This window comes from Bombus fervidus, chromosome 6 (genome assembly GCF_041682495.2).
Source record: "Bombus fervidus isolate BK054 chromosome 6, iyBomFerv1, whole genome shotgun sequence".
Taxonomy (NCBI): Eukaryota; Metazoa; Arthropoda; class Insecta; order Hymenoptera; family Apidae; genus Bombus; species Bombus fervidus.
The window spans coordinates 5,088,034-5,111,658 of NC_091522.1; the positions used below are offsets into that span (position 1 = coordinate 5,088,034).

General features: G+C 33.5%; 1 protein-coding gene across 5 annotated transcripts in view; it reads left to right on the forward strand.

Annotated features, from left to right (window-relative positions):
* LOC139987929 (uncharacterized) overlaps window positions 1-23,625 on the forward strand; it is a 71,405-nt gene that overhangs the window by 34,870 nt on the left and 12,910 nt on the right. For all 5 annotated transcript variants that reach the window (XM_072004753.1, XM_072004751.1, XM_072004752.1 and 2 more), the window contains one exon: window positions 22,281-22,748. In XM_072004753.1, coding sequence (XP_071860854.1) covers window positions 22,281-22,748 — 468 coding nt within the window. The remainder of the gene's footprint in view (window positions 1-22,280; window positions 22,749-23,625) is intronic.

The window sequence follows — 23,625 nt, forward strand, 5'->3', positions numbered from 1 at the left end:
ATTGCAACCAATGGAGAAAAATATTACATAAAAGGGTCGTCAGATTTACCAGGCTTACAGCAACAACAGCAAAATAATAACAACCAAAATGATATGGAAATAGAAGAAATGGAAGAGCAGCGGAGACAGGAGGAGTGCAGACACGACAACAAAATAAGTTACCAGGACGAAAACTGGAAGCTAGCAAAGACTAGCAAAAAACGTAAAATAATTCCAGGCACAAATGCTGCAGGAAACCCAGATACAGTAAAGCAGCGATGGTTGCAAGAATTACCTTTAAGAAACTCCTTCAGCTCATTAACGGAAGAAATAGACAATGACCCGACAAGCAAAACCACAACTAAATCACCTTACATATCAAAACCACCACCAATATTTGTTGAGGCCCAAATAATAGACCCGCTTATTGATCTACTAAACAATATAGTCGGGAAGGATAACTACACAATAAAACAAACAAAATTAGAACAAGTAAAAATTCAAACAAATACCCCAGAAGTTTATAGGAAAGTGATAAATGAACTAAAAGAAAAAAATGCTATATACCACACGTACCAACTCAAAACAGAAAGGAGCTATAAAATAGTTATAAGAGGTTTACATCCAAAAACTAACACAAAAAAATTAAGTGAAGAATTAGGAAAAATTGGCCATGAAACAAGAGCAATAAACAATATGACAAGATACGATACGAAGCAACCATTGCCATTATTCTTAATAGAACTGGAACCCAGAACCAATAACAAGGAAATTTATGAAATCAAAAAAATACTAAATACAATTGTAACAGTGGAACCACCACGCTACAAAAAAGATATACCACAATGCATGCGGTGTCAAAAATACGGACACACAAAAAATTATTGCAACAGAAGCCCGGCATGTGTTAAATGTGCAAAAAATCACCTAACAATACACTGCCCATACACAGGAAAAATAGAAGAAGTTAAATGCTATAATTGTAACGGAAACCACCCAGCCAGCTACAAAGGATGTGAAATAAGGAAACAAATACAACGTAAACTGTTTCCTCCACTTCGCAACAGATCACACAATAACCATCAACCACAACAAAGTATAACGGATAATGAAACAACATTGAAAGCACAATACGAACTAAACGCTATAAACAGAACATAGATCCCCAAGGTAACCGAAGCTACGCACAAGTAATCAAAAACATTAGCAAAGCAACGCTTGCAAACAATCAGAATGAAAACAATAACATCGAAGACGCTACAGACATCAAAGAAATGCTCAAACAATCCATTAAAGGTATGGAAATGTTAGGAAAAATGGTAAGTGATCTAAACACAATACTAAGACAACAAGCACAACAAACAACAATCATGTTACAACTACTCACTAACTTGCTAAGTAAAAAATAGAGATGGACATTTTGAAAATAACAGTCTGGAACTCCAATGGCTTGCAACAGCGAGCCCACGAAACTAAAATATTTTTGTATAAAAATAATATTGATATACTACTTGTCTCAGAAACCCATTTCACTCTAAAAAACTGAATATACCGTAAAAAATGAAAATACCGTACTACACCATATACGATACCAAACATCCCTCAGGTAAAGCATATGGAGGAACTGCAGTAATAATAAAAAATGACATCAAGCATCACTTACATAGTCAAACAAATCAAGAACACCTACAAGCAACCACTGTCACAATACAAACCAATGACAATTACTTCCAGATGTCAGCAGTATATGTACCTCCGAGACACAAAATGACACTTAAAAAATGGGAAGAGTACTTCCAATCCTTAGGCGACAAATATATAGCGGCAGGAGACTTTAATGCAAAGCACACATTATGGGGTTCGAGAATTAGCACGCCGAGAGGTAGAACATTGGAAAAATACATTAGAAGCAGCAACCTCAACGTACTATCTACAGGAAAACCAACGTACTGGCCGACAGACCCCAATAAAATACCTGACCTGTTGGATTTTGCAGTAACAAAAGGGCTAAATGTAAGCAAATTAAAAATAGCAACCAGCCTCGAGCTTAACTCCGACCATACACCAATTATAATAGAATATACAAGCAAACCACTACTTTATAACAAGTCAGAGTCGCTTTGCAATAAAACCACCAACTGGGAAACTTTCAAAGAGCTGATCGAAAACAAAATCAACTGCAATATCCCGTTGAAAACACCTGAACACATTGAGCAGGCAGTAGCAACTTTGACAGAAATAATACAGGAAGCAGCGTGGGCAACCATCACCTATGAAACAAATAGCAGGCAATCAAAAATTATTCCGCAGGACATCCTAGACAAAATCAGGGAAAAAAGAAAAGCGAAAGCAAAATGGCAAAAACAGAGAACACGAGAAAACAAGAAAAACCTAAATAAACTTGCAAAGGAACTAAAGAATAAAATAAGCGAACATCATAATAACGAATTCTCAAAATTCATCCAATCACTATCCGCGCATGAGAATACCGACTACTCCCTATGGAAAGTCACTAACAAAATTAAGAAAACAATAAAAGCAATCCCAGCAATCAGAAAAATGGACAACACATGGGCCAGAACCAACGAAGAACAGGCAGAAGAATTCTCAAAGCACCTACAAAATATATTTTCGCCGTATGAAATTAATAACAGCATCCCTGGATGGCAAACAAATGAAGAAGTGGAAAATGCCAGTAACACAACTGATAAACGCTGCACCATACTCAGCACAACAGCGCAAGAAGTTACAAACTTAATTGAGGCAACAAAGACGAGTAAAGCACCAGGATTTGACTTGATCAATGGGAAAATCTTAAAAAACCTTCCCCCAAAGGCAATAAGACTAACAACGATAATATTTAACGCAATTCTAAGAATACAGTACTTTCCTACACTATGGAAAATAGCACAGATAGTGATGTTACCCAAACCAAACAAAAACCCACATTTAACTGCATCCTACAGGCCGATATCATTACTACCTGCGTTTTCCAAATTACTAGAGAAAATAATATATAACCGCTTAAAACCAACAATAGAAAAAGAAAAACTAATACCGAACCATCAATTTGGATTCAGGAATAAACACTCCACAATAGAACAAATGCATAGACTCGTCAATGAAATCTTACAGTCGCTTGAAACAAAACAATACTGCACAGCACTCTTTATGGATATCGAAAAAGCATTCGACAAAGTTAACCATGAAAAACTTCTTCAAACAATCAAAAAGCAATTTCCAGAACAAATCTACAAACTACTCAAATCCTACTTAAACAACAGAACCTTTGTAGTAAAAATAAATGATGCATACTCTGAAATTAAGGACATCAAGGCAGGAGTACCGCAAGGAAGTGTCTTAGGACCAATATTATACACACTATACACGGCAGATATACCAACAACTGTCAACAGTAAAACACTGACGTTTGCGGACGATACGGCCATACTAGTGAGGCATGCAAATCTAGAAACGGCCGCCGCACTACTACAAGAACACACTACAAAAATAGAAAAATGGCTGCAAAACAAACAAATAAAAGTGAACACCAGCAAGTGCAACCACATAACATTTATACTTAGAAAAGGAAAAACACCTGATATTCAACTGAACGGCGCCCACATAGCACAATCAAAGCAAGTCAAATATCTGGGAATAAATTTAGACACACGCCTTACATGGAAGCACCATATAAAATCAATAATAAACAGAATAAGTGCAAAAAGGAAGCAGATGTACTGGTTAATCAATAGAAAATCTAAATTAAGCACAATGAATAAACTAAATATATACAAAACAATAATCAAACCAATCTGGACATACGGAGTCCCATTATGGGGGACGGCAGCAATGAGTCACATAAGCAAAATAGAAATAGAGCAAGCAAAAATCTTAAGGACAATAGTTAACGCTCCATGGTACGTCAGAAATGAAGACCTACGAAAAGATCTAAAAATTCCAACAGTCAAAGAGGAAATCGCTAGATACGCAAAAAAGTACAAAGAAAGACTTGCAGCACACCCAAACCAGCTGGCTGCTGAAACAAATAAAACCAAAATAGAAAGAAGACTGAAGAGGAAGCATCCCGCAGACCTCGAAATAGAGATGCAATAGGAAACCTAGAAGATGGAACCCCGCTGGGGGTAACCATCCACATGCTATATTTTATTTATTTCTATTTATTTTTATTTTTTATTTTTTATTCTTTTATTCTCTAAGCTATAACATTTTACCAAATGTCCTTCTGGACAAATTGTAAAAATTTAATAAAACAAATAAAAAAAAAAAAAATAATATTGGCACTTTTCTGTTAGGTAGAACGTTCATCCCGTGACGGTATCTACGCTCGGCGACGGGTTGTCGCCTCGAGCCCAAGCTCATTGTCTCAAGTTTCGATTGACTGTTTCTGGGTTATTTCGTGAATACTATTGAGGTTTTTCCAAGTAATTCCAACGGGAGACCCCGTTGTCCTTTCATTTCCGACATATATATATATATATATATATATATATAATCATAAGGATACAAAATCTCAGAAAATCATGAGTTCCAACTCAACCATTCTCTTGGAAAATGATGTTAAGGTAATGGTGTAATATTTTGGAAATCGGGCGATCGATTCGTGAAAACTCAAGAATCGATTTTTTAAGTTTTCTTCTGTATCTCCTTAAAACTCTTCGCTTCTAATCTCGCTTCTCTTTCTCTTTCTAACTTTTAACTTGCTTTTCTTCTTCTTTGTTCAATTTTTGCTTCTTGAAATCCTGTTCTATTCTCCCTCCTAAGTCCCCGTCCTTCTCTATTTATATTGTTTGACCGACTCCCAGTAAACACAGGGATAGTCAAACCGTCGGTTGGTGTTTTAAATTCTGTTGAATTTACATATATATATAAATACAAGCTTTCCTTCAATCTACCACAATCAGTTGACACTTCCTTTCATTTTTTATCACTCTTTATTTACCAAATCTCTTTCTCAGTTACAAGTAGCAGTTTGAACACCTTCTACGTACTTTCTAGTTCTCTCGTCTCTATCAATAGTTTTTTGTAGTCTGTGCTTTTCTTCGGTGGAATCTCGCGTTTCAGTTGCATCCAGTCCAGATAATGAGAGATTGTCTGAAACGAAGAACTTGGTAATCGTTCTTTCCAAATTATTTATAAATTATCAGTACATTTATAATTGCTATATTTAAACTAAATTCAAATGTCACTTTGTGATATTATGTTATTGTTTTTGTCAGTGGTAAAAAGTAGCTTATTGTTTGATCAGATATATCAATTCCCTATTTAGTAGCATTATATGTGACAACCATTCCTGGCTCTTTTATTTGCTCATTATTTTGGTTCTTCTTTTCTATCTCAACTAATGACAAATCGTGTTTAATCGAAAACCTTTTAATAGGGCATGTATCTATTCTCTTTTCTATTATTACCAACAATTAGATAGTTTTTGAGTTTTGCATGTACTATTTCTTTTGGATTATCTTTTTGATTTTTTCATTGTATTCTCACAAGATGTGTTTGTGTTTCAAATAATATCTCTGCCAATAAAAAACTGAAGTATAGAAATTATCTGTGGTAATAATGCGTTTATTATATAAATATTTATCAGTCTGATGTAATACTATTTTTCTTTGTGTGTTGTGTGCCATTTCTTCGATTGATATTCCTTACAGGCAACCATTCTTTCCAGTGTACACATAATTAGTATATGTATAGCCTTTCAGATCACACAATTTACAAATTTTCACATCGTATTTTTTCATTTTTAATACGATTATATCGTCGGAACATCATGCCAGGCAAGTGTACTCTCATCAATTATTATCGTTTCTTCAGAAACCTTTGCTGCTACAAAATTATTTTCTAGCATTTGAGGCAAGTCTCGAACTTTCGTTAATCGATCTGCTCCAGCGGATTTCAATAGTAATTGGAATCTATTATGTGACATAATTTCGGAAATAAAATTGTTTGTTGTTATTTCTTTATTCGAAGGTAGGATCACAATAGTTATTATTTTATTCTTTGGATAAATCTATCACACCGTTTTGAGCTGAAGAACCTTTATTGCACATTCTTACATGGACTAGGGATAAAAACAAAAGAACATTTTAAACCTATCGATTAAATCTATCGATTGCGTATCTTCTAGTTACTATTTAGTGTAACTAGTGCGTCTGCATATGAATGGCGAGCACGAACTCACGTTGTCATTTTCAACATTGTTCTTATAAAATTTCTTTTTGCTCCGATATAAACTAATGAGAGAACATTTTATTAGTTCCCTATACATAATAATAGCGAAAAATTTCTTTATTTCTGTTCGATCAATTTTTTGTCAACTTTCGTACGAGATGATTTACTTACTCTTGTATTTAGAATCACATATCTATTATTAAAATTAAAATTTGTGTGGTTTACAATTGAATCATAAATATAACGATATTTATGGTTACTAACGATTAACCATCTGACTAAATATATTTATTGGTTGTTTAGACTATGACTGTCGCATATTACTTGTTGCAGATATGTCGAAAACATCAATAAATGGAAATACTTTATGATGTGCTCCACTTACGGTGTACTAGGAAATAGTAAATGGCACTACAATGTTATTTTCATTTTCATCATCCAAGATTTCATTACAGTTATCTAGAAGCTCATGATCAGAATTTATACTTTCATTTTCACCGGACATGTTTGATTTATTAGAACTATTACCGCATAAAATATTTTCATCTATATATTTACAAACGCGAAAGGCTAGTTCACTGAATGTTAAATTCAAAAGCATTTCTTACTACACACAATATTGATATAATACCAGCGTCTGAGACATATCTGATAGGGAAGCATTATATTAATATTACTCAATACTATACGATGCGAAACATTCAACAGGCGAAATACACAGTGGTACGACAATGACCATAAAAAATAATATTAAGCACCACTTGCATAATGCAACTAGTTTCACTAGGCTAGTCTTTAGTAACAGCAAACAAAAATTCGTTTAGAGCTTTTTAGGCTTATCGCTTTAAATTGTTGAAGAAACTGGTATGTGTAAAATTTCATTAATTGGACAACGGGAACTTGTGTCGTCTTTGATAAAAAAAAAAACACTATTTGAGACGTATTAAAAAATATTTTGAAATAAAACCAATAAAGGTAAAATACTTTAGATGTATAATAATAATATTTACGTAAGAGATATATGCAAAATCTTTAAGTTTTATTTAGCATCAAGTTTAGCATATAACACAACATCTGAGTAACGCTACTATTCCGTAATCCTATATGATTTATATTATTCATCAATATCTTAATATGTTTCTACTTATGTTTTTATCAGTATCTTTATTTAGATTTTATCAATATCCTCATTTATAAAATTTCTGTAAAAATCTTGAATCTTTCCGTGGTACTGTTTGATCGACATGACGTGCAATCACAAAAATGTCAGAACTTTAAATGCAATGCGGCATAGGTTTCCATTGTCTACGCACTCTGGAATTAAGGCACATATTATTTTTCTACCAAGTACCACAATTTAGGAGGGTAAGGTAAATAAATATTAGAAATCGGAAAAGAAAGACCACTCTGCCCTAGTGGTCGGTTGCCTAGTGCAGATGAACGGTTTGCGCCAGCAAACGGAACAATTTACTGCTGTGTTTACGTCCTCAATTTTTCTTTCAATTCGCACGAATGTTTTTCATGTCGTTTTGTGTCCATTTTCATGTCGTATATTTGCTCAGTTCCAGTTTAGTCATTGATGTGGCAACTCATTATCAAAATTATAAAAAATGTATTTGCCTTATATCCATATTATATTATTTAAAACTGTATCAATTTACTATAAAAAGGGTGTCGATTTTTTCAAAGGAGAAAGCATTTACTTACATATTTATTGATTTAGAGAAATTATTTAATTATTTCGTATGGCTGTGAAATTTTTTGATGAATTAAGTGCAAAATTTAATGGAAATTTGATGTAGTATCCAATAAAACCGAAACCGCTCATGTGAAATGAGTTATATGTATAAAATAATGGAGGCTTCATAAGACAAGTTCAGCGTTCCATTTGCGATAAAGCAGTACGAAGGTCCGTTTTAATGGACAGAGATTTATTGCATAATTACCTCTCAAAGCTGCGTTTCGTGTGTATTTCTTCATAGAGATTTATGTTGTTCTTTAACGCAACAACAAATTGCCGCGACGGTGACGCTGGCGCAAATAGGTCGCCAGCACAGCGCCTAATTCTCGCACATCTTCAAGCAACAACTGTAATAATCAAAATAAATAATAATATGGCTAACACGGCAGCTATTCACAATCTACCAAAATTCAAAATATGACAGGAATACTTAGACTCCCTTTGTTGGCGTACTATTTATGGTAAGCGGTGACTATAATCCAATAGCCCCTATTGGGGATACATAATTATAAATCCGAGACATAATTGTCTTCAACAAGCCATTCATTACTTATCTATAGATATTATATGAACAACAGAGCTTACTTGTTGGACCAAAATACAAGAAAAAGAAACCTGAACTTCTCAATTTCGCTGTTTGTAAAAGTATTAAGAACTATTAACAAACTGTATCTTCCAATCATGAAAATCGTGCTTAGATTTCTATTAAAACAAAATTTATTCACAATATTTCAGTATAGTATTTTCATTCGAAACGATTTTGGAATTATAGAAACGTTGTCAAAATAGAAATGGTTAATGTTATCGGCTGAAATTTATTAATATATAAGTATTAAGAAATTTAAATTGGATATAAAAAATGAAGGACGATCAATTGAAAATTATCTACAGGATGTTTTCTGCAAGATAGGTGAGGAAATAATAAAATTGCATAAAAGATTAATTGCGTAAAAGATTGCATAGAGATTGCTACATGGTAGGAAATGTTAAGAATGCAAGACCGAAAAGTGGAGGTAGCTTCTGACATATGAAAATGGAGAAGGACAAATGATAAGAAGTGTGCGGAAGGATCAAAAGCAATAAAAAACAATATAGATGAAACGCATACAACATTACATAATATACTGATATGTCAAAATTGTGACAAAGCTGATGTGATAGACTGGTTTAAATTTGGTAAGAAATATAATTAGTGGAGCAGAAACGTATGCTAGGGAAATTTTTCAAAATGTTATATACAAAACACTAACAGTTTGGTTCGGCATAAAAACGAGCTGAAAATTTTTCTAAACCTGCCAAAAAATAGATATAATGCTTATTTCTGAAACTCATTTTACGGACAAAAATTATTTTAAAGTCAACAATTACAATATTTATCACACTCAACACTCCTGCGGCAGAGCACATGGCAGATCAGGTATTATTATAAAATCTAATGTCAAGCACTGCGCATTCCTACCATACAAAAAGGATCATCTCCAAGCAACTAACATTATGATTCAAGATTGGCATAGTCTGTTCGCAATATCTGCTATATTGTCCTCCGAGGCACAGCCTACTAAAAGAAAATTTTGATCATTTTTTGGAAACCTTGGGTCACAGATTTATAACAGGAGGCGACTGTAATGCTAAACATACTCCAATCGGGTACCACTAACATCACTCCCAAAGGAAGATCACTATACAAAAGTATTTTGTCAAGTAAATTAAATTACATTAGTACAGGTGAGCTCACGTACTGGTTTACGGACACAAACAAATTGCCCTACTTACTGGACTTCTTCATAACCAAAAATGTATCTCTGAGGTATATTCAAGTTAATTCTTCTTTAGAATTGTCCTCAGATCATTTACCAGTTATTGCAATAGTCGGCACTACAATTATTGAAAATCAATTTGCTATTTCAATCTGTAACAAACTAAATAACTGGTTTCACTTTAGGAAATCCTTCAACATTTCAACATCAACACTAGTACCATTGAAAACGAAAGAAAATATAAATGCAGCAGTTGAATATCTGAAACAACGTAATAAATCGAGTCTCGCTCGGGCAACCGAGGCGAACAGATGTGCGTAGGCAAACGTGTGCTCCAGTCAAGTGATTCAGAGAAGTGCTACGAATAGTGTTAGCGACAAACAATGCAACAACAGATATCAACGATCAAGATTGCAACCAATGGAGAAAAATATTACATAAAAGGGTCATCAGATTTACCAGGCTTACAGCAACAACAGCAAAATCATAACAACCAAAATGATATGGAAATAGAAGAAATGGAAGAGCAGCGGAGACAGGAGGAGTGCAGACAAGATAACAAAATAAGTTACCAGGACGAAAACTGGAAGCTAGCAAAGACTAGCAAAAAACGTAAAATAATTCCAGACACAAATGCTGCAGGAAACCCAGATACAGGAAAGCAGCGATGGCTGCAAGAATTACCTTTAAGAAACTCCTTCAGCTCACTAACGGAAGAAATAGACAATGACCCGACAAGCAAAACCACAACTAAAACTCCTTACATATCAAAACCACCACCAATATTTGTTGAGGCCCAAATAATAGACCCGCTAATTGATCGACTAAACAATGTAGTCGGGAAGGATAACTACACAATAAAACAAACAAAATTAGAACAAGTAAAAATTCAAACAAACACCCCAGAAGTTTATAGGAAAGTGATAAATGAACTAAAGGAAAAAAATGCTATATACCACACGTACCAACTCAAAACAGAAAGGAGCTATAAAATAGTTATAAGAGGTTTACATCCAAAAACTAACACAAAAAAATTAAGTGAAGAATTAGGAAAAATTGGCCATGAAACAAGAGCAATAAACAATATGACAAGATACGATACGAAGCAACCACTGCCACTATTCTTAATAGAACTGGAACCCAGAACCAATAACAAGGAAATCTATGAAATCAAAAAAATACTAAATACAATTGTAACAGTGGAACCACCACGCTACAAAAAAGATATACCACAATGCATGCGGTGTCAACAATACGGACACACAAAAAATTATTGCAACAGAAGCCCGGCATGTGTTAAATGTGCAAAAAATCACCTAACAATACACTGCCCATACACAGGAAAAATAGAACAAGTTAAATGCTATAATTGTAACGGAAACCACCCAGCCAGCTACAAAGGATGTGAAATAAGGAAACAAATACAACGTAAACTGTTTCCTCCACTTCGCAACAGATCACACAATGACCATCAACCACAACAAAGTATAACGGATAACGAAACAACATTGAAAGCACAAGAGGAACTAAACGCTATAAGCAGAAACATAGATCCCCAAGGTAAACGAAGCTACGCACAAGTAACTAAAAACATTAGCAAACCAACGCTTGCAATCAATCAGAATGAAAACAATAACATCGAAGACGTTACAGACATCAAAGAAATGCTCAAACAATCCATTAAAGGTATGGAAATGTTAGGAAAAATGGTAAGTGATCTAAACACAATACTAAGACAACAAGCACAACAAACAACAATCATGTTACAACTACTTACTAACTTGCTAAGTAAAAAATAGAGATGGACATTTTGAAAATAGCAGTCTGGAACTCCAATGGCTTGCAACAGCGAGCCCACGAAACTAAAATATTTTTGTATAAAAATAATATTGATATACTACTTGTCTCAGAAACACATTTCACCCTAAAAAACTACATGAAAATACCGTACTACACCATATACGATACCAAACATCCCTCAGGTAAAGCACATGGAGGAACTGCAGTAATAATAAAAAATGACATCAAGCATCACTTACATAGTCAAACAAATCAAGAACACCTACAAGCAACCACTGTCACAATACAAACCAATGACAATTACTTCCAGATGTCAGCAGTATATGCACCTCCGAGACACAAAATGACACTTAAAAAATGGGAAGAGTACTTCCAATCCTTAGGCGACAAATATATAGCGGCAGGAGACTTTAATGCAAAGCACACATTATGGGGTTCGAGAATTAGCACACCGAGAGGTAGAACATTGGAAAAATACATTAGAAGCAGCAACCTCAATGTACTATCTACAGGAAAACCAACGTACTGGCCGACAGACCCCAATAAAATACCTGACCTGTTGGATTTTGCAGTAACAAAAGGGCTAAATGTAAGCAAATTAAAAATAACAACCAGCCTCGAGCTTAACTCCGACCATACACCAATTATAATAGAATATACAAGCAAACCTCTACTTTATAACAAGTCAGAGTCGCTTTGCAATAAAACCACCAACTGGCAAACTTTCAAAGAACTGATCGAAAACAAAATCAACTGCAATATCCCGTTGAAAACACCTGAACACATTGAGCAGGCAGTAGCAACTTTGACAGAAATAATACAGGAAGCAGCGTGGGCAACCACCACCTATGAAACAAATAGCAGGCAATCAAAAATTATTCCGCAGGACATCCTAGACAAAATCAGGGAAAAAAGAAAAGCGAAAGCAAAATGGCAAAAACAGAGAACACGAGAAAACAAGAAAAACCTAAATAAACTTGCAAAGGAACTAAAGAATAAAATAAGGGAACATCATAATAACGAATTCTCAAAATTCATCGAATCACTATCCGCGCATGAGAATACCGACTACTCCCTATGGAAAGTCACTAACAAAATTAAGAAAACAGTAAAAACAATCCCAGCAATCAGAAAAATGGACAACACATGGGCCAGAACCAACGAAGAACAGGCAGAAGAATTCTCAAAGCACCTACAAAATATATTTTCGCCGTATGAAATTGATAACAACATCCCTGGATGGCAAACAAATGAAGAAGTGGAAAATGCCAGCAACACAACTGATAAACGCTGCACCATACTCAGCACAACAGCGCAAGAAGTTACAAACTTAATTGAGGCAACAAAGACAAGTAAAGCACCAGGATTTGACTTGATCAATGGGAAAATCTTAAAAAACCTTCCCCCAAAGGCAATAAGACTAACAACGATAATATTTAACGCAATTCTAAGAATACAGTACTTTCCTACACTATGGAAAATAGCACAGATAGTGATGTTACCCAAACCAAACAAAAACCCACATTTAACTGCATCCTACAGGCCGATATCATTACTACCTGCGTTTTCCAAATTACTAGAGAAAATAATATATAACCGCTTAAAACCAACAATAGAAAAAGAAAAACTAATACCGAACCATCAATTTGGATTCAGGAATAAACACTCCACAATAGAACAAATGCATAGACTCGTCAATGAAATCTTACAGTCGCTTGAAACAAAACAATACTGCACAGCACTCTTTATGGATATCGAAAAAGCATTCGACAAAGTTAACCATGAAAAACTTCTTCAAACAATCAAAAAGCAATTTCCAGAACAAATCTACAAACTACTCAAATCCTACTTAAACAACAGAACCTTTGTAGTAAAAATAAATGATGCATACTCTGAAATTAAGGACATCAAGGCAGGAGTACCGCAAGGAAGTGTCTTAGGACCAATATTATACACACTATACACGGCAGATATACCAACAACTGTCAACAGTAAAACACTGACGTTTGCGGACGATACGGCCATACTAGTGAGGCATGCAAATCTAGAAACGGCCGCCGCACTACTACAAGAACACACTACAAAAATAGAAAAATGGCTGCAAAACAAACAAATAAAAGTGAACACCAGCAAGTGCAACCACATAACATTTACACTTAGAAAAGGAAAAACACCAGATATTCAACTGAACGGCGCCCACATAGCACAATCAAAGCAAATCAAATATCTGGGAATAAATTTAGACACACGCCTTACATGGAAGCACCATATAAAATCAATAATAAACAGAATAAGTGCAAAAAGGAAGCAGATGTACTGGTTAATCAATAGAAAATCTAAATTAAGCACAATGAATAAACTAAATATATACAAAACAATAATCAAACCAATCTGGACATACGGAGTCCCATTATGGGGGACGGCAGCAATGAGTCACATAAGCAAAATAGAAATAGAGCAAGCAAAAATCTTAAGGACAATAGTTAACGCACCATGGTACGTCAGAAATGAAGACCTACGAAAAGATCTAAAAATTCCAACAGTCAAAGAGGAAATCGCTAGATACGCAAAAAAGTACAAAGAAAGACTTGCAACACACCCAAACCAGCTGGCTGCTGAAACAAATAAAACCAAAATAGAAAGAAGACTGAAGAGGAAGCATCCCGCAGACCTCGAAATAGAGATGCAATAGGAAACCTAGAAGATGGAACCCCGCTGGGGGTAACCATCCACATGCTATATTTTATTTATTTCTATTTATTTTATTTTTTATTTTTTATTCTTTTATTCTCTAAGCTATAACATTTTACCAAATGTCCTTCTGGACAAATTGTAAAAATTTAATAAAACAAATAAAAAAAAAACGTAATAAATGTGGCTCGCTTCTCTACCCCTAAGCTGGAGTATATAATCTAATACGAGTGTCCAAACGCTATAAAGAAAAAATCGGAGATAAAAGGAATCTACGAAGGTCATGTCAAAATAATAGGCACCCTGGAGACAAAGGAAACTAAACAACGCAACTCAACAACAGAAAACTTAGAATATTTCTACAAAGTTCCAAATTATATTATAAAATGTTATTCTAAAATTTGTATGAACCGATGGGATACAACTGTGGGGCACAGACACTAACTCTAACAGTGAGATCCTACAGCGATTCCAATCGAAAACATTAAGGCTTGTCTGTAATGCCTCTTGGTACGTAACCAATGAAATCATTCATAAAGACTTAAAAATGTCAACAGTCAAAGAAGGAATTTTGAAATTCAGTAACCATTACAACACACGCTTGATTAAGCACTCCAATCCTCTAGTCGAGTGACTTCTGGGTGTTTCTAAACAGAGCAGACTACCGGAGAGGACTAAAAAGGCTTTATACACTACATCGACACAACAGATTCAACTAGCAAAGGACACTTTAATTTATTAAAATATGTATCAAATGAAGTAGCCTTATCATAAGTTTACATATCATGCCGTGGAAACACGACGACATAATTACTAAAGATTCTCTGTGAGAATTGATTGTAGTATTCTAATCGATTAAAAAAGAAGAAAAAAAGAAAAAGGAAAAAAGAAAGCGAAGCTCAATATAGTTGACGAACTTTACTTTTTTGAAACAGTTTCCCAATTTTCGAATAAAGAGATCATCTGAATGTCATCGGATCAACGATGGAATTATTAAGGAATTTTCTTTAAAATCCTGACTATTATTCGTAATTCCGTGTTAAGAACAAAATACTTCCCAAACCAATAGAATAGCAATGAAATCGAAACAATCATCAAAGTAAAAAATCTTGAAGCAGATCATCAATTTAATTTCTGTAATCAATATGCTAAAATCAAAGAAGTTCATAAATTTATTAACAACATCATTACTCGTTTTGCAAATAAATTATGCTGTTTTACTACATTTTCAAGCTTTGAAAAAATATTTTACAAAGTATGGCACAAAAGTTTATTGTTCAAAAGCGCTACAAATTCTTCAAATAATTATTCTGCAAATAATGGTCAAAACATCATGGTATATTAGAAACGAAGATGTAGGAAAAGATCTTGAAATTGAACCAGGAAAGTAATTGTTAAAAGATATAAAGAGGCGTTAGTCCATCATTAAAACATCTTAACAAATAATCTATATGGTCAACCCACTTAGCCAACCAAATAGGGAGATCTCCCTTTTTCACTTTAGCAACGTGTTTTCTTTTTTTGTCGTTATTATCAGTTATTGTTTCACTAGAATTGTTCCTAATTAATTGCGCCACTTTTTCTGCTTTTATAAAGTATAGTATATAATAAAATACACCAATTTAGTGGTGTTAAAATTATTTAAAAGTTACACTATCTATTATGACTTACACTATTTATCTATTATAAGTGAAAAGAACAAAGAATACAATAATGATAATAATAGGATTCATATCCTCCATATAAGAATAATATGGAAATCGCCAGAGCGTTTTTGAAGCTACCGCGGGAGGTAACAGCATACAAACCAATAAGGGTAATGTGCAGAACAAGTGGTCACCTGTACTGGGATATAATAAGTGTTTTGACGGGACAACCACCAACTACGAAAGTCGGACAACCAAGGCAACGCATGACGCGGGCATAACAAAATGAATAAAACTGTCGTGTAGTGCTACTGCAAAGCCACACAATTAGAAATTGTAACCATAGAATACGGACACGAGCGACACAAAATGTATTATAAGTACCCACAACCACAAAACATCATCATGCAGCAAAGACTCATCAGCTAGAAAAAGGTCCTAATGAAAACAATATATTCAATGCATATGAACTGCAAAAATTATGGGAAGAGGTTAAAGACTAAAATATAGACGAAAACAACAACAATCTACAAAACCCAAGTTTCATAAATTATAATACAAATATTAATACAATAAATAAATAAATAAGATATATAGATAAATAAATAAATAAATAAATATATATATATATATATGTCGGAGATGAAAGGACAACGGGGTCACCCGTTGGAATTACTTGGAAAAACCTCAATAGCATTCACGAAATAACCCAAATACAGTCATTCGAAACTTGAGACAATGATCTTGGGCTCGAGGCGACGACCGGTCGCCGAGTGTAGCCACGGTCACGAGATGAACGTTCCACCTAACAGAGATATGAAGTTACATAGCTTTCCTTTAAAGAATTGGCCGTACCGACACTTGACAATGAAACATTCCAGCGGCAACATACAGACCCTATTCTTTGGGTAAGATGATCGCCAGATGCCGACGCATCATTCGCAGTTTATGTTCAGATAGCCTGAGGAACCGTTACAAATCTTAGGATCTGGTTAACTAAAGTCCTTCAGATTGGCAAACAGTCTTTATTATATCAGCCCGTATATCTGTCACCTATTGCGGCAAGATACGGGAGATCTGCTTTCCTCACGTACGACGCTACCCGCTAGGAACTCTCTCTCAAGAGCGGCTAGCATCCTTTTCTAACCGCCAACATGGAGATTAACCAATTAACAGTAACGTTTATTTCCCTCACCCTCCGAGCGGAGGCTTTCTTTGACGAATCCGATGACCTCGTGCCCTTAGGCACATCCCACCATAGTTTTCCTCTGCAGCGTCGTTGCAACGAAAAGTCATTCCTTTTCTTACAGTCTCATTAGTTAGATACCTAGTGTGTTTGTACGATGAGTGAATAATCTACGTCTTAGCAAAGAGTTAATCAAGCGATCCTTGTATCACGAGGAGTAAGTCGAGTTCGACTTAGACTTTGAAGTAAAGTAGATCAGTTATCCCGTGAGCCGTGGATTCGCTATACCGACTCCACGATCATTGTCATTATCGTTCGAGTATTGAGACCGGTAGTTTATCTTGTATTTGTGACAATAAAAGATATCATCGATTGTACACCGACGATGAGCGACCCTGGCGCAGATTCTTTACACGCCTCAAACCCAAGTGCTAACCCCAACCCGACATATATATAACACAAATATAATCACACAAATAACATGCTACAGACATCCATCTAACTAGCAACGCAAGATAACAACACAACTATAACAAACATTATTATTACAGAAAGCACAATCCATAATTACACAGCAAAGTAGAGACAATGAAACACTAAGTAACATAATTAAATGGATAGGGATAAGCCCATCTAATTACCAAAAATAATATATGCATAATAAAACCACATAAAGTATCATAACAACATTTAATGACAACAATTACTGATCTATGCGGCTATCACAACAACTATGATACGAAACAAACAAAAAATATTATAACAGTGAAAATAAAGAGGAAACAAAAGTAAAACCAAATAGAAAGACTTGACAAATAGAAAAGCTACAAAGAATCAAATGAATGGAAGACACAAAACATATAATTTTATAGATATGAAAAACATTTCTACCGAAACCTTGACAATATGAAAATAAAGAGACACTCGATTAATAGTCAAACAGGATATAATTCCACTAATAATATTATCTGATTAATCAATTTTCAATTTTTGTTAATATAAGAATTTACATAAAGTTAGATGAACAAAAGAAATAATAATGAGTGTACAACTTTAAATTAAATTTTGAAACCAGCCATTTGATAGAGCCTGGTAAAGTTAGTGTCAAAAATGATTAAAACTGCCTTGCAAGAATAGTATCATTTCGACAACGAAAACTTAAAAGAGCTATTTAATACGATAAATACAATTTTCCATTTAGTTGTATATTAATTTATATTATTACACATTACTTCATAAAATGATACCTTAATTAATACTTCGAGTAATAAGGTTATATGTAGTGATCATTAATTTGCGTGGAAATTGCTTGTGATCCATGCAAGACAGCGCACGACCCCATTCAATAGTACTTCAAGAATACTGAATACATATATGATTCTTCTGTGGAATTTACGGACAGGAAAATCGTGGTGCGTGTGTAATCTTCGAATAAACATTCTTTACATGTGCTTTTGTTCATTAACTATTTATGAAGGGAAATGATTGAGGGAAACACTAATTTTCACTACTCAAAATTTTCGCGGGACGGTTGCCGATATGCCGTAATGAATTTCAATGCGTAAGTGTGTTTCATGTTTAATCTACGATTTTTCTTACAAAACGTTGTGCAGGATGCGTTTCTGAATGCCATAGTCTGCTTCTCTACGATTGGTACTTGTTAAGCTGCTGCCCATGTGTCATTCGATTTGAGGATCACTGTGTACTTCGCTGCTCGAGCTGATCTACTTTCGTTCGTATAAGAAGGTTTGCTCATGCACAGGCATATTTCGTTCGAGTTTTAATTATTGATAAATAAAAAACCGAAAACGCAATTTTTTCCTCTTGAGTTTTGTTTTATTTTAACTTTAACGAATCACCCCTTAAATCCTTTTACAACTGTAGCAGAACACCTTGTATAATTCGGATTCGAACAAAACAGGAATGTAAATCATACCAAGATTAAAGAACAACTCAAAACTGAATATAAATATAAACTCATACAAATACTAAAATCAAAACTAAACTCTGAAAACATATTCAAAACAATTAAAGCACTTACACTATACTAACAACCTTAACATACCCAGGCACAACGCGTTTTCTTAACGATATTATGAAAAATAGCGTTATTAGCGTTATTTAGCCTTATTTTAATTCATGACTGGGGCGAGAACTTAGTAAGGATCTTCGTAGGGTGCTTAAGTTTGAAAGGTCGATAGCCGGCGAATCGAAGTTTTAACCAGAAAAAACTTACAAAACATTGCAAACCGCACCCTAATTTATGCATAGCAGAATAACATTCTACCGAAAAGAGAAATAGGGATATTAGACATATGAATACATACTATATATATATATATATATATATATATATATATATATATATATATATATATATATATATATATAGTGGTGTGTATACACACCACTCGACTTAAGACAAAAAAGCCAAAAAATACCTATATATACTCACTACGAAACAGAAAAAAGATAAATGGGAAAAGAAAGCAATACACGATAAGCGCTACATCATGCAAGACAAAACGTACATAAATAATTCTGCTACAAATGGTTCATAATAGAACAATTCTTTATGAAAACAGGATTTGTCATAGCAACAGAAGACGGTGTCGTAGTAAAAAAATTACAAAAAATGTATAATATAATTAAAGAAATCATACCCATATAGACGTGCAGTTTCCCAGTAGAACAAGCAGACACAATACGGCGATAAAGATCGTGTATGAAGAACTCGCAATATAATATCAATTAACACACATACTATGCTGTAAAAGGCATTTAACAGTGTCAAAGATGACAGACTTATGCATATCTCTAGGCTGATTTCTTTCATTGACAAGACGCATTGCTGCGCCATAATGCTCGACGCAGACGAGTGACCTTCTTCACCCGTTTTTGCAGTAACATGTACTATTATTGAATAGTGAACAATGCACACGTAGTAACAAAATAACGCTCATCGTCAGCAGATAATACGATAATTGTATGTCCGCAACTATACTCTGCAACTATATTTAACGTAGAAAAGAATATAATTTTGCGGAAACGCTGAGTATAAAAAATCGATATTATTGCGTAAGAAAAAAGTACGACAAATCAAGATTAACGGAAATAAACTGATTATTTTATAAATTATATAGAAAAATGATAGCATATAGCCTGACAAGAAAATTTTATTTAAAATAAAAAATTATTTCTTTCTAGTTTTCATAATCTAATATAAATCTAATCCTCATTCTGCATGTTCGCATAATTCAAACAAAATATTTTATAATTTCATTCACAAAATATAATATAAATATAATTAAATTTTGGGATACATTTTTAGTGCCGTGTCTTAAGAAATAAATAGAGTTAGGACGGATGTTATGTATAAAATTGTTCGTAGAATAAACCGGAAAACGATTCTAAGACTGAATATCAGCAATGCGTATTTTCGAACTTGTTCAAAGTTTTGCATAACCCTGCCCCTTCAAGTAGGCAAATGATAAAAACAATATGATATACTTTTGAAATAAGATATTGTAAGCACGAATTGCAGTGTACAAATCTAATTGAAGAGTGCAAGAAACGGTAATAAACATTCGTCTACTCATTAAATTACTCGAAATTTGGTATACTTTAATTTTTTAAATCTTCTCAGATCTCAGTTTTTGCAATCCTAACATTCGTGTTTAAGGGCATAATACTAACTTGATATCAAATTCTTCTTCTGATGTATTTTATTTCACAATAACTACGAATATTCTAATATGTAAAACAAGACTCTCAGTGAGCTAACTCCGGTTAATTTTAGAATATCGTAAGCATATAATCTAATGAACTACTGAAACTCTCGGGAGATAAAACTTACTCGTCTATATTGATCCTAAATTAGGCGTTTTTGAAAGTTCTTTGCAGGCGACAGTTCACCAATGAAAGAATAAGTGACCAAGGATAAAAGATTTCCCAAAATTATTAGAGCAGATATGCTAAGAATTCTTAGAAGAATTCTTCACTCGCACTTCAAAAGAAGTAAAATATGTCTGTGTGTGTCAATTGGTTGTATTTAGAAAAACAAATCAATCTATCAAAAAAACAAATCAAAAAAGAAGTTTGAGGATTCTCGATCAAGAGAATAACCTTTGAGATTGAGGAAAGGAGAAAGTAACCAAAAAATTTAACTTTTAGTCTATTAATCAATCGCTTCACTTAGGCCAATTTCTAACCGTGTCAGTGTAACATAGTTATATAATTGGTCTTAGTCAGATCAGTCGCTAAGTCCAATCAATTCATTTTACTTACAATTAATCAAGTTTCAGTCAAAAGCCTCAGAACAATTAGGTTGCTATTTAATCAAGTAATTAGTTTTTAATTAGAACGCCTAAATCAGTCAAATATTGTTAGTTAACAAATTTAGGAGATTCAATTTAATTGGGAAATTCTTCGTGTTTACAACATAGTTTTAGATTTTTCTTATGTATATTTATGTATCTTATATGTAGCTTTAAACACTTTACAAAATGATTTAGTTTAAATTTTGGTAATAGGACACTTCATATGGACGCAGCGTGCGTGTCCTTAATACGATGTCGTATGTTTATAACAATTGATATGGTTTCTACATAAAGAAAAATTAATTCTTAAAAGTAATAAATTCTTATGTTTTCTATAAATTAGATTTTAAAAGACAGTACTTATACTTATTTCAAATTATCTGTGCTTCATCCTTATTTATGACATCTTTTTATCTATGTGAGTGTTACGTTATATCCTCTTATAAAAATCTTTTGATTTATGTTTTTTACAAAAATGGCTTGGGCCCTTTTACAGCCAACAAACTTATTTAATCTTTTTTGTCCGAACAACTTTTTAGTTCTTAAAAGAGATACAAATCTTTGATACGGAATGCGGACATTCCATTTTATTTCTAATATTATTCTTTTTTTTTATTTCACTATTAATATACGTCATTTTGCGTTATTACTAAAATAAAGTTATATTTCATCTAAACGTTTACGACAAATAATATGCTAATTTCTTAACATATAAAATAGTAAGAAAACAGCTTTTACAATTAGTCTTTTCGATATTGAACATATTAACTTTACAGTAAAATTTGTATACTAAAATTAAAAACATTTAGTTACAGTAAAATGCAATGCAATGTTACGGAAAATTAGTTCTGTATTTTCTTCAACTAATCGGGTTAAAATGTAGAAATTTGGGAAAATCTAATATAATTAATTTAAAATATTTAAGGACTTAATGCATCTACATCATTTTTTCTTTCATTTCCTTAGGCCAGCAGATATACCAGAAATTCTTTGGTTTGAAGAAGAAAATGAATTAATTCGTAGTTGTGGAGTACTTTCTTCGGCACTTGGACTTCGCAAAAGTTTTAGCACGAGCGACGTATCTCAACTGCCAAGTCCAGATATATTGGGGCCGAATGGGTTGCGATCAGCTGTATCTACTTTAGCCCTTAACACTGCCCAAAGAAATACTTTGCTTTTGGAACATGCACGACTTGATCATGCTTCAAGATCCTGCAGCACATGGGTTGCTGTTGGTGAACCAGTCGCCAATACATCGCAACTTCCTAGTCCTCATGGTGGAGCTATGCAAGAACAACAATGTCAGCAGCAAACGTCCAGTTCTCAATCAACTCAACAACCTTCTACTGCATCACATCCATCCATACCTTTCACAGGAGCTGATTTTGTTAGGTCTGTGAATAAGAAGGTTCGCCAAAATTACATACGTCGAAGGTTGGTTTAAAAATTAATTATTAATTATTATTCAATTTTATATTTTCTTCATAAATATGCAGAATAAAAAAAGATAATATTGCTTATGAAAATGATTCGGCCTCTGGATAAGTAGAGATCGGTCAAAAAATAGATTACAAAATAGATTTTGGTCTTGATACTCAAGGTTTTTGTTTATTGCACTATATCCTACTTATTACAAGATTAAATCTCAGTTAATTTCTTAGTTACTTTTAATTCTTATTTTAGTTTGATATATTCCTATTACATTCCTATCTTAGTTAATTTTAAATCTTATCTTAATTAAATCTCAGCATATAGTACTGGAATCATATATATTTTTATATATATAATATCTCTTGAAAATTATATTAAAGTGCCATTAGTTGTTAGATTAAGTAGATATATAAGTAATTTTATCATTTGATTCTTCACCAACACACTTTGGTAATACCAATTATGGAATTGGTGTCATATATTAGTATGGTATGTAAAAATCCACTTCGTGTTATTGATAAAATATATTTAAATTCAATAAAAAATAATGGGAAAATAATGGAAGAATGGAATAATGGAGGACAAGTTTCAATCGATTAAAAATTTTCGAACTAGTCAAGAAAAATGTGATGGTATAGTCCATGTATGTGTTATAGTACACTGTAGTCCAGTTATGTTGTAAACATAGAGATTATAACTGATTTTAACTTGTCAGTCTGTGCAGGTAACTAAACAAGGTCAATATTATTGTCAATGATCCCTTCCCACAAATTTACAATCTCTGAATCGTGGGGGGAGGATTGAAAATTCTATTTGCCCAAATTAGCATTCTTTTGATTTAAATTGTTGCTATTGGAAGAGCCATTTTTTAAAGTGAATA